General features: G+C 31.1%; 1 protein-coding gene across 3 annotated transcripts; it reads right to left on the minus strand.

Annotated features, from left to right (window-relative positions):
- Window positions 1–151: 151 nt before the first annotated feature.
- LOC111616075 (hemicentin-1-like) lies at window positions 152–10,852 on the minus strand. Of its 3 annotated transcripts, none has more exons than XM_023357507.1 (19): window positions 10,488–10,852; window positions 10,202–10,356; window positions 8,535–8,658; window positions 8,168–8,446; window positions 7,557–7,841; window positions 7,204–7,476; window positions 6,857–7,126; window positions 6,495–6,776; window positions 4,443–4,715; window positions 4,235–4,375; window positions 4,030–4,158; window positions 3,678–3,953; window positions 3,400–3,590; window positions 2,216–2,429; window positions 2,014–2,148; window positions 1,776–1,946; window positions 1,534–1,704; window positions 1,322–1,465; window positions 152–1,239 (listed from the first exon to the last, which is right to left on the minus strand). In XM_023357507.1, exons 1-19 carry the CDS (start codon window positions 10,762–10,764, stop codon window positions 1,079–1,081), a joined length of 3,951 nt encoding a protein of 1,316 aa, XP_023213275.1. In that variant the 5' UTR covers window positions 10,765–10,852; the 3' UTR covers window positions 152–1,078. The 3 variants fall into 3 exon arrangements, with proteins under 3 accessions (XP_023213275.1, XP_023213276.1, XP_023213277.1); XM_023357508.1 differs by having other exon boundaries at window positions 10,495–10,851; XM_023357509.1 differs by lacking the exons at window positions 10,202–10,356; window positions 10,488–10,852 and having other exon boundaries at window positions 8,528–8,657.
- Window positions 10,853–13,170: the final 2,318 nt, after the last annotated feature.

Consider the following 13,170-nt stretch of genomic DNA (forward strand, 5'->3'; position numbering starts at 1 on the left):
TCATTTTAATTGGCAAATTATATTTTACCACCATTGTAAAGTAGAACTTTGAACAAACGTGCCTGTTATCTAATGAGTAAGGGGGGCTAGATTTAAAAAAAAAATCCATAAAAATATTTGATATACATTTATTTTAATTTTATTTAACTCTGTCAATTATATGACTGCCATAAAACATACCAGTAGGCTCTCATAGGTTTGGTTAGATTATGAATTTACTCATGCTCAGCATTGATAGGGACTGCCAAATATCTGTAACACACAGGCGGTTAACAGTCCAAAACTGGCCGACTATTGTATATAATACAAAAAAATGTTTAAATTTTACATGTTGAATGTAAAGGTTCACATTCATTTTTTATCCTTGGAGAGCAGGTTCTTCCCAATCCTTCTTTGTGTAATTGCAGCTAAGCACTCTACAATTACAATAATGGTGATTATTGAATACCACTTATCTAATTTGAAATTGTCTTCCTCTTCTTGTGTTAGATATGTGCTAATTTGTCTTTTTCTTTCTTCTTCTAACAATGTTGTCTTTCATACTGGTTTTGTTGGTTAAATTCTCTCTAATTCTGTTCCTTATTTTTAATAGACTTGAGCTTCTACTCCAGACTTATTTATCCAAATTTTCAGCTTGGGCCCTTTTAGGACAAAAACTTTAATTGTATTCCTCTGGGGATAGATGAGCAAAGGAAACAAAAGGATTTAGCAAACAACAAAATATTTGGTTGTCAGATCACAAGATTCTTGTATGTGGGCAGATGATTAGTGGGAGTTGAATTATACAACTCCCTCCCACTATTAAATTCATGTAATTTGATTTGTTGTTGTTTTCTCAGAAAACATTTAAGTTCTTTTCTTTTTCGAGTTATTCTCATGACTTTTTAACTTGTTTTCAAGTGAGAATCTATTCCCAAAGTTATGATTGTATGTGTTATTAAGTAATAATTAATGATAAACAATTTGATCAATAATAAATTATACAGTACTGTATGTTCCAACTTTTAAAATACAATTTCTACATTTAGGTACTAGATTTACATTAAAAGTTTGATTTTGTTACACTGATAACATAAAATTAAAATGCTATTAAATAACATTTACCTGAAGGAAATGTTATATCTGTGTCGCTACTAAAGAATCCTTTTGTTAAACTGTATCCATTCATGGCCTGTCCAATTTCAAAAGCTTTAACCCAATACAGAGGTTCCAATGGAACTATAACTTTAATCCAATGACCTGTTGATAACCATGAGTGACATTTAACAAATTAATTTTAATTAGAAGTTTATGTGCCAAATAAATAAATTATGAAACTTGCCAATATTTTCTGGTATATTTGAAAGGGCCATAGTAAATTTTGTTTTTGATTCATCTTTAGTTATGTTTGCTTCAATTTTCGATAATGATATATCCAGCTCATTCAGTTCTCCAATCAGGTTGGCTAATACTTGATTAGGAGAATCTGAAATTAAAAAATTAATTGTGAATTACTTAAAATACAATAAAAAATAGTAATGCACTTATATTTACCAGAACAACTTTGGACGTTACAAAATTCAGTTTTGTAAGATGGACCCACACATGGACGACCGCCTTGACTGGGAGTGGGGTTGGTACAGGTGCGAAAGCTCTTCCTCTGACCACCAGAACAAGTGGCCGAACATTCTCCCCATGACGACCAAGTGGACCATCCGCCATGAACTGAAAATATTTAATTGTGTTATTGCTATATTAATTAAATATTTGACATAATAACAGTAAAATATAATTACTAGGACAATGATTATTATTGCAGTAATCTGTCTGTTGGCTCAACCCTAAGCAGTATCTTCCTCCATTATTGGGTGCAGGGGAATCACACATTCTTTTTCTGATACGCGTACCTGCTCCGCATGATCGAGAACAAGGTGACCATTCATTCCAGTGGGCCCAGTTTCCATCCACTAAAAAATGAAGATTTATTTTTGATAAATTGTAGAAATATTTCATGTTTATATTTTCAAAAATTACCTCGAATGTGGACGCTAACTTCAACTTTCTTCTCTCCCACAGAATTTTGAGCAATGCAAGTATAAATGCCGCTATCTTCATTTTCGGCATGTAGCTTGGTGAAAGAGCTTTTACCTCCTGATATCTGTTGTTCTTCTGAAGTTCCAAGATTTAATACTAAGATTTTTGTTTAATTAAAAGATATTATTAAACTTAAACATACCAGAAATTTTTTCATTATTATGATACCAAGTAACAGTAGGTGTGGGAAACCCTCTGGCTTCACAGTTAAGAGTAAATTGAGCACCAATAGAAATATTTTGATTTTCAGGAAGAACCGTTATGGTTGGAGGAATTAAAACTTGAACATTAACTTCCCAAAAATCTTGACCTGCATCATTTGTGGCTGTACAAACATACTGTCCACCATCTTCTGGCTGTAATTTACATATAGATTTACATGTAGTTTATTTAATAGATAAACTTCATAAAAATATAATTATTTTTGTGATCAATGTGCTAATTTATAATAATAAATATTGAAATGCTAAATAAATCAACAATCATACGTTGCAAAAATAGAATATATGTCAGATATGTAAATTTGTATTAAATTGCAGAAGTTATGTAAATTCGTACTATATTGTCAATGCGTATCAAAGGAAATAAGGATTTTGTAAAACTGATTTATGAGTGGAAAGCATAATCAATCGTGTACAACTTTAATAACAGTCGTNTCAGATATGTAAATTTGTATTATATTGTAGAAGATATGTAAATTTGTACTATATTGTCAATGCAAAGGAAGTAAAGATTTTGTAAGGCAGGTTTGCAAAACTGATTTATGAGTGGAAAGCATAATCAATTGTATACCATTTTGATAATTGTTGAGTCCAAAGTATGTTTTAAATCAAGGATTTTACAAAACTGGTTTATAAGTGGAAAGTATAATCTATTGTGTACAACTTTAACAAAGGTCATACTCAAGGTATGCTTTAAATCAAGATAATGTTATAAATTTTATAAAACTTATGTGTATTTTTGTATATATATGTCGTATACTCTCTTAATATTTTAGTTTGTTGAAAAAATATTGAGAATAAGCTGATGTCACTGAAAAAAATATTGAGAGTAAGCTGTCACTTCAATTTATAAAACTTGTATGCATAGGTATGTTTAAATCAAGATAATTTTTTAAAAAATTCTACAAAACTTGTGTATTTTTATATGTACGTGTTATATCCCTTTTTTATGTTTTAGTTGGCTGAAGAGGGGCTTAAGAGCCCGAAACGTGTAATTTTTTCACACGTATCAACTAAATAAAGATGAGGAAACCCGCCAAGTGTCTTAATTTATAGCACTTCATTGTGTTAGGAGCAGAAAAAATATAATTAATTTAAAAATAACCTTCAAATTGTTCAACTGAAGATCTCCTGAATGAATTCCAGAATGGAAATCATTATTTATATGTTGACCATTATGCTGCCAAGTAATTTCAGGTGGAGGAAAACCAGAAACGTCGCATGGTAATACGACATTCCCTCCCTGTGGAGCCTCAATAGTCGGTATTGCTTGGTCTTGTTGAATAACTGCTGGTACTGTTTAAATTTAGAATTTTAATTTAAATTATTGATAAACATAGCAAAAAACATCATTGTTTTAATCTTTAATCTCAATTTTCATACCATAAACGATAACGTTAACTATTTTGACATCTTTTCCGACACCATTCTCTGCAATGCACTGATAGGTGCCACCGTCTTCAGACTGAATCGTGGTAATAAGGAGACTTCCTGAATTTTGCAAATGATATCTAGGTTGCAATAAATTTATGGATTCTGAATCTTTTTCCCACAATATTCTTGGTACAGGATAACCTTCCGCAGGACATTCTAGTTCTAAATCTTTTCCTTGTATAATTGTAACTTCTTCTAAAAAGTCATCCCTTATAATTGCAGGTGCTGTAATTATAAGAATAATTTTTACAATTAAAATTTTAATTAAAGTACTTAAAAAATTGTATTACAAAATCTTTACATTCGACATAAAGATTTCTAGTTACTCGTGTGACTCCTGCTTCGTTTTCAGCAGTGCAAATATATTGTCCACTATCACTAGGATTGGATACAGGAATAAATAGTGAACCTGACTCCAACTGTGTGTAATCTATGGTAAGAATTATATTACTTTATAAGATTTTAAAAAACAGTTAATAAATTCTGTACAATAGTACAACATTTACCAGATTCTTTGTGTAGCATTTTTGTTCCCTTTAGCCAAATAACATGTGGATGAGGAAAACCTTTAACTTTACACTCCAAAGTGGAAGCATGACCAATCAGAACATGCACATCACTTCTGCTATCTTCAATTACTGGAGGAACTAGAGAGAAAAATTTATTTAAGTTATGAAAATTAGAAATAATAATTGATATATGATTCTATCTTACTTAATACAGAAAGAGAAATGGTTGAATTAGCAGAACCCGCTTCATTTGATGCAATGCAAGTATAATTTGAAGAGTCGTCTTCTTTCAATGAATAAAAATGTAGTGAACCTTTCTCATTAATATAATGATATGTACTTATACTTTCTAACTTTTTATCATTTTTCATCCAGGTTACTTCTGGTGAGGGAAATCCTTTTGAGTTGCATTCGATCATTGTAGATTCTCCTAGTATTGCCTTCATTTCTTCTTTTGACTTTTCAATTGTTGGAGGATCTAAATTGAAAACACAGAATAAAATATTATTAAATAATATAGGTGATTGAATGAAAAGGTTACTTGCAAGTAGACTTGGAGCTGCCAGTGAGGAGTTTCAAATGCTATTCCTTAAATCCGTAATAACTAAATGTTCAAGATTTGTGATGCATTATGGAACAGTACAGATTGTCATACTCTAAATGAGATTGGAACTGTTGGAATAAGAACTCTGTGAATGGAAACAAATTTTGTCTTCACATTAGGTTGGAGGTAGGGATCAGAGAATGGTAACCAGACTAGGTACAGTACATTGCTGTGTCAATAATGAATGATAACAGTGTGAAGAGGAAGTGATAGTGATAGCTTTGTGTTTTGTTGCTAATGAATAAGAAGAGGAAGAAAGCATCTTTGAAAAGAATTAGGGTGAACAGCTTAAATGCTTTGTCTGAAATGTCATAATTAATTTAATTAATTCAGCAGTATCCAATTATTTAACTTTTTATTATTCAAAATTAAACAATTGCAAACAGAAATAGAGCACATGTAGTATCTCCACTCAGTGGTGGACTGGCCAGGATGTCAGAGTTTGCATGATGGCAAATAGGTCCCCTTAAACAATATACAATGTTAAAAATGTTAATGACTTTTTTAAAAATCTGAAGTCATGGAACTTTTACCTGATTTATGTAAATAGAGACAGGGAAGTAGCCTATGAAAAAAGTCAACTCTAAAAAATTCTATCTGATTTTCAAGTAAATATGTTTAACCTAATAATAATTGTCCAGTCACTAGATTCAAGCTTTTTACTGTACAACACAAAAAGTTGTATAAAGATTTAAAGTTTGCTGGCTCCAAGCAGGATAAAACTATTGCAGAGAAGGGCCTTGAAGATGAAGCATTGGGAGGTGTTATTAAGCTGTCTATAAATCAGCAAAGATTAGGTACAGTAATATTGGAATTGTTCATTTACTTTGAATTATGATGTGTTAAAGTTTAAATGCTATATGATGTATTGCTTAATGATGGTGAGAATATGGATTTGCATTTAACAAGTGTAAAATTTATAGCACTTGACCATCATGTGTACTAAAAATTCTGGCATCCAACAGACTTCATGACAAAGCATACAATAACTTTTATAAACTTTATAAAGTCATTGTCACACCATCCATTACTCAATGTTCAATGTAAGAGGACATTTTCAAAACTAAAGATCATAAAGACAAGGCTAAGAGCCTTGTCTTTATGATCTTTAGTTTTGAAAATTCACTGTTTAAAAAGAATTTAGAATCATATATGTTGCTATATCCATTGAAAAGGAATTGTTAAATGAATTGGATGCAAAAGTAATTATTGACAGATTCTCACAGTTACCTAGTAAACTTAAACAATTTATCTTAATAGTGGACAGCATAAAATATGCATTTGAAACTACCTGTTAATGTATAAAATGTTCAGTACAAGAAACTATTTAAAAATATCTACCATTTATTTAAAATTTATCACTCAATAATAACAATTTGTTTTACATTTAGTATCTACTGTATATTGCCACTCATATGTACAGTACAATATATGTATATTGCAATTACTAAAAAATATACATTTATTTAGCAAAGCTTTTAATTGTATCTTTTTCTACTTAAAAAATAAATAAAATATATAAGATTTCACAAAAGGATTTCACTACTGGGCAGTAAGAAAAGATTCCAATGCTTTAAATCAACCATTGGTTATGTTCAACTATGGAACTAAAATAAATATGCAATTATTGTTAATACCGAAATATAAACTTACTTAATACTGAAAGTGCAAAATTCTTAGAACTGTTTCCCATTATGTTGGTAGCAATACATTGATAAGTTCCACCGTGTTCAATGGTGGTATTTGGAATGCTTAAGTTTGTATTATCATTGTGTAATGTTACATAAGAATGTGATTTATCGATTAATTGGCCATCTTTTTTCCACATAATACTAGGAGTTGGCATTCCTTCGACCACACATGTCATTTCTGCAGATTCATTGATTAAAACAGAAAGATATGTCGTCTGCTCATTATTTAAAATTGTTGGAGGAACTGAAAATTAAAAAACGAATATGTTTTATGTAACATTTAAAGAGTATGTATTAAAAAAAAATACAATTAATAAGATTTACCTGTAATCATCACCTTAAAATATTTTTTGATGCTTCCTGCTGCATTTCTGGCTTTACACGTATAAATTCCCTCATGATGAGGTGAAGAACGATGAATTTGTAAAGAGTTACCATTCAAAAATATATTATCGGTTGCCATTATTGGGTGACCTTCTTTGTACCAAGTTATGTAAGGTAACGGTTCTCCTTTGGCTGGACAATTCAATTTTAGAGGTCGATTGACAGCAGTGGATACTTGTTCATCACCTCCATTTTCAAAAAAAGGATGAACTAAAAAGTAATATTAAAATTAATAATTTTAATATTTTATAAAAACTTTGATAATGTATTGAGTTTAAAACATTTACTTTGGATATTCAAATGAAAGTCCTGTTCCACTGAACCTACTTGGTTTGTAGCAATACAAGTGTATCTAGCATGATGTTCTTTATTAGCAGAATTTATTCTTAAGACAGTATTGGTTTCTGTAAAGCCAATTTCGGTCATATTATCTATGGGGTGCCCATTTTTTAACCATGATACTTTGGGAAGCGGATCGCCAGACACCAAACATTTGATATCTACAGAATCTCCAAGATTAGCACTGATAGTTTGAGTACTATTTGCAATAGTAGGAGGATCTATAAATTCAAAAAATTAATTTATTATTTATTATTTTTTATATATAATTTAATGATATTTTATGATAAATTATAATTACCTAAAATATCTAAAAGAAAATTCTCTTCGACCATGCCAGCATTACTTTCAGCAAAACAGGTGTAGAGTCCATTATCCAAGGAATGTAGTGATTCAATTTCCAGAATGTGTCCCTGACCATGTATATAGTAGCTTTTTACATGATCAGAATTTAGTATATTTTCGTTTTTAAACCACGTTACGAATGGTATTGGATAACCTTCAACTTTGCACACAAGGCGAACAGACTGATGTAGTATTGGAAGCTGTTTGTCAGCTAATTCAATTGCTGTAATCTTTGGCGGAACTGAAAATACAAAGGCATTAAAAAAACATATAAATAAAATAAAGCCAAAAAAAAAGGCATTTTGAAAATACACATAAGGATGGCCCAAAAGTCAATTAACCATTAAAAGAACTAAATATTTGAATAAAATGGCCATTTAAATATACAATCATACTTTTTATCATCATGTTTTCATCAATTTTAATAAAGAAAAACTGAGTCATTCTAAACTGAATTTATGATTAATATTTGCATATTCATAACCGAAACATACAAAAAAATATGGTTAACTCATTTTTGAGTCATCCTGTGTTTGTAGCTTTAAAAAAATTATATAACTTGCTTACTTAAAATAGTTAATAATAATTCTTTTTCACTGCTACCAGCTTCATTTACAGCCGTACATGTATAAATTCCTGCATCTTGTGAAGTGGCATTCTTTATAAATAATTTTGTTTGATTAAGTGATATTTCAATACGAGATCCATTTGTAAGCAAGCGAGAATCTTTATACCAACTAATCCATGGTTTTGGAAATCCCAATGCCGGGCAAGATAAGCGAATGTTTTCATAAAGAGAGTGAGAAATCTCAGAACGAGCGGGAGACGGATTCATGTAAGGCGGAACTAAAAATACATGAATATTTTGATATATGGAATATTTAACACACACATTATATCTTGGTATTAAATAACGATAAAATGTACTTCTTGCCTAAAACGGTCACATTAAAAGTTTTATTTTTGCTTCCACCGATATTTTCTGCTCTGCATACATATAAGCCGCCATGTTTTTCTTTGGTCTGAAGAATTCTTAAAGTTTCACCATTGTGAATGAACTAAAAGAAATATATTGTATATTAAAAGTTGAAACATATAAAATTGAAATTACTGATATTCAAAGTATTCAACACCCATAGTTTATGCTTTAAATAAATTTTTTTAATAATAATATCTAAATTATTATGTAGTATTTTGTAATTATTATTTTTTAAATATATACTAATATGCATCAATTCTTTTGCATCAGAAAGCCAACATGCAATAGTTATCAAATTCTGCATGTGGAATGGTAGTGAAAAAGTAAAACAATTTCATGACAAATATTACAAATCAGAAATTGGCAAACCTAGTCTAGCAATGAATGCAAACTGATCAATGTCGGAGTTGGCTTTATAACTTATTAATATTTGACAGCCGGATGGCTGAGCAGTCAAGGTGGCAGTCTACCATTCTGGGGTACCCAGGATCGAATCTGGACAGGTCAAATAATCCCCAGAAATTTTTCAGGGGGTGGTCCATACAGATATGTCGGACCCTGTCCCTCCCTCCCTCAACACCTGGCCACCCCATTGTGGGCCTGGCTGAATCTATAATGGGCTTGCAAAAATAAGCCCCCTTACTGCCCACAGGGAAGAAAGAGTTAACATTAAAAAAACTGCATTAATATGAAACAAACTGTAAAACCATCTCCTACATTGATCAGTTTGAATTAATTGCTACACTAGGTTTACCAATTTTTGACATGTAACATTTGTCATCAGGGCTGACCCAAGTTTTTGGCACCTTAGGCAAATTTCAATCTTGGTGCCCTCCCTTATTACTATTAGACACATTGTGCATTGAATAACCTGTACACCTACATGTGACAGCTCTGGATGTATACATAATATGTGTAATAAAGGAAAATATCAATTATTTTAAACTGATGCTGGCTAGGGCACTCTGAAATTTCTATGCCCTAAAACAGGGCTTCTTAAACTTTTTTTACTCACGACCCCATTTATGATTGTGATTTTTTTCGCGACCCCCAAAAAATATAAAATAAAGATATACAAATTTGCGAAAACAATAATGGTGTACTACCACAGTTCACTCTTGTATTACAATGGAACAAAGACAACTAAATACACTGAAAAGCGACAACACTACACTAATTCACACTACAATCAGTGTTGAACATCACACTAGAATCATTGTCTCGCTGCACCAGAAGTGACACAAAGCGCAACTCATGAACCTATGGCACAAAGCGTGCCATTTTCAAACTCTCACAAATTATTTTCAATATTTTGCATTAAAATCTCACGACCCCAAGATTTCTCTAAGCGACCCCAAATGGGGTTGCGACCCATAGTTTAAGAAGCCCTGCCCTAAAAGACTGCCTTGTGAGCATATAGCAGGGCTGGCTCTGTTTATCATAAAACTGTTCTTTAATAATATATCCTTGTGTTCTAATATTATAATAAATTTTTTAATTTTTCACTATCATTCCACATGCAGAATTTGATTACAATGTTGGGTTTAAGGTGTATCAATTTTATTACAACTGATTTTTATAAAAAATTCAAAAGGTTATCATAAAATGGATTTACAACTCACCAAATAATCATCTGAATTGATTATCGTGTTATTTCTAAACCATTTTATTTTTGGATGAGGAATTCCATCGGTTTTACAATTCAATGTTAGAGGTTGATTCTTTATTATATTTGGATTTCTTTGTTCGCTGTTCGTGTTCACTATCATTGGAGGTACTGTGAAATTTGAAATAAAAAGATTTATATTATTAAAATTTATAAAATAATTATAAATATTTATACCAGAATTTATCTATTTTAATCAAAAGATTAATTCTTGTAGGTAACCGTGTTAAGGGTTTACATACCAATTACCTCCAATCTCGTGTCATGTTCAGAGTGGCCAGCGATGTTACTGGCTAGGCATTTATAAATGCCACCATTGATCGGTCGAATTCTACGAATGGTTAGAGTGGATCGGTTGGAAGAGAGGGTGATTAAAGGATGACTAGATAATGAGATGGGATAGCCATCTTTCTGCCACATGATAGCAGGACTGGGATTAGCAGTTTCCAAAGGACAGGCAACAGTAACGGTCTTACCTTCCATTTCTTGAATTATGTCATTACTTTTATTTTTATTCATTGTTGGAGGAACTAATACAAATAAAAAATGCTTTTAAAATCTATATAGTTAGCCATATAATTTAATTTTAAAATAATATTTTTTATGATAAGTCATGTAAAAACTTTTTATTCATGTATTTAATATTTTTGTACAGTTTATAATTTGGCTTTAGTCTTTTAATTAATCATATACATAATGCACAATTAGTCATATTTCATTTCTGTCCACAAATTTTACTCTAAAATCTTTGTTTTATAGACATTAAAATGTTTTTTATGTTTCAAGAGACCTTGGAGTAGTGATGATTTAAAATTTAGTGCATAGACATGTTAATATGTTAAAATAAAACTTTTATCAAGTATATTTAAAGACTTATTTAGGCTAAATTTAGGCACAGACATGAGCTATCTGCCTTAACTCCAACATATATAAGGAGGCCCTAATAAATGTAAAAGAAAATAACATAAATTTTACTATGTAAAAAGTAAATAAATATCAGTAATACAAAGGTACTCAGCAGTATTAGTATATACAGTATAGTCCTGCAAACTTCACTTAATGTGGACTGAGAAAGAGAAGACAAGTTACTGAAAATGATGAGTTTTGTGGCATAGCAATGATGCTAATCTAAATAGCAGAATTTTTGTAAAGGTGTTACTGTATATGTGCAAATTCATATATGTATTAACTGCTGGTATATATCAATAATAAATAATTCTATTTATTTACATTAAAATTTAACTACAAATATTGGCTACTTTTAAGTTAGTGACATTTGTGTTGTGGCATTTTGCAGAGGCACCTTGAAAAAAACGGTTATATTAAAAACCTTGTTATATTCTTTGTTAATGTGAAATTGATAATGATATTAAGTGTTGCCAGTGAAGAACAACAACTTATTAGATCCTAATGTTAAGTTACAGCAGTAAAATTATATTACGTGTTTTTATTTTTACCTTCTTGGCTGTTATATATAAAGGAAAAGTATGACAATCAGTTGAAAAATGATACACCAAAATTTTTACATTTTTGGACTCGGGGGACCTTGGAATGTCAAGAAATGCAAAAAAATTTGGGGACAATTTCTGTATGTATAGATGTTAGTGTGTGTTTGTGTGGCACAATTTTGTTCATCCTCTTTGAAGCTTAATAACAACTATGTTTTTGTTGAAATTTTGCAGGGAAGTTTGTTGTGTATTTAGGGGGATTGGTAGTATTAAATTATAGTGATTAAAGGTCGAGGGATGGGGAGATAAAGGGGATCATGTGTGTCTCCAGTAGGGTTGGACTTGATGATGATTTTACTCATTATTAGCACTTACAATTTTTTATAAAATCCATCCCTTCCCTCAAAATTGCTTTTTGCACTTTATAATAGNATTAAAAACAAATTTTTTTAAACTTTTTCATCACGTATTTTTAAAAATTTCTAATTTTCAAGATCTATCATGTCTATCTCTTATTATCATGAACTCCCTACTGAAGAAAAAAACATGCCTCTTGAAATTAAATCCGTGTTCTACTGTTTCTCTCCCCATTTCCTTTCATGACATTTGACTTAAATTTTTCCAAAACTCAGAGATGTCATTACCAAAAATTACGTATGGGGATATATATAACTACTTGATTAATTCTCATGAAATTTATGCTGCAGTCATTGAAAGCTTAGAAGCTTACAATTATTTATATATATAGTCAGTACTGGTTCACCTATGAAAAGGACAGTCTTTCCGGACATTGTTTGTACATGGCTGGTAAGTCGATTTTTTAATACTGTAGTGCATAAGCACTATTGTATAGTAGTTTCCGTTATTTATGTATATCGGGTTTTATTGTAAAATTTCGTTTTCTTCCTGATATCGGATTGCGACGGGTAGAACCCGTCGCCCTTGCTGATTGGCCAACGACTGACATCACGTCACACTCAATGGCGGGGGATATAAATGTTTGGACTCCCGTCCAGAGAGAAACTTTTTGGTTTTCCCTTCGGCCCTGTCTTGTCGTGAGATAAGAATAGACTATGTGGTGCAAGGACAAAGAAGAAAGAAAACGACACGTGTGGACTTTCAATTAAGGAGTGAATGGAATCCGAATCCATCGGTGAAAATACGTCAACAGTCCAAGAAATAAGTAGAAATACAAATACAGGAAACTTCAAAGAACATCCCAAGACTTTTATTTTGTCGGTACGTGGATTACTGTGTTATTAATATTTAAGTAAATTCTTCAATCCTTCTCCCTGGAAGTTCTAATGTGTTTAAGTTCCTCCTATGTTGTTAGAATAGATTAAATTTTGTCTGTATGTATTCATGATTAAATTTTATTGTTTAAAATATACCACAATTGTAAAGTCCTCAATCAATGTGTCTGTGCCTTTACCCGACAACCTCGCCTAACAGACTTAGGTCTATTGGGGCTTAACAC

This window comes from Centruroides sculpturatus, unplaced genomic scaffold (genome assembly GCF_000671375.1).
Source record: "Centruroides sculpturatus isolate CEXI.00-Female unplaced genomic scaffold, Cexi_2.0 scaffold2793, whole genome shotgun sequence".
Taxonomy (NCBI): Eukaryota; Metazoa; Arthropoda; class Arachnida; order Scorpiones; family Buthidae; genus Centruroides; species Centruroides sculpturatus.

What these genes read in the sequence shown, in the direction of transcription:
- LOC111616075 (XM_023357507.1), bottom strand. Translation starts at nt 10,764, where the DNA reads ATGAATAAAAATAAAAGTAATGACATAATTCAAGAAATGGAAGGTAAG. An exon ending in CACGAGATTGGAGGTAATTG is followed by an intron (nt 10,357 to 10,487) that starts GTATGTAAACCC and finishes CAAATTTCACAG; the next exon opens with TACCTCCAATGATAGTGAAC. An exon ending in AATGCTACACAAAGAATCTG is followed by an intron (nt 4,159 to 4,234) that starts GTAAATGTTGTA and finishes TTCTTACCATAG; the next exon opens with ATTACACACAGTTGGAGTCA.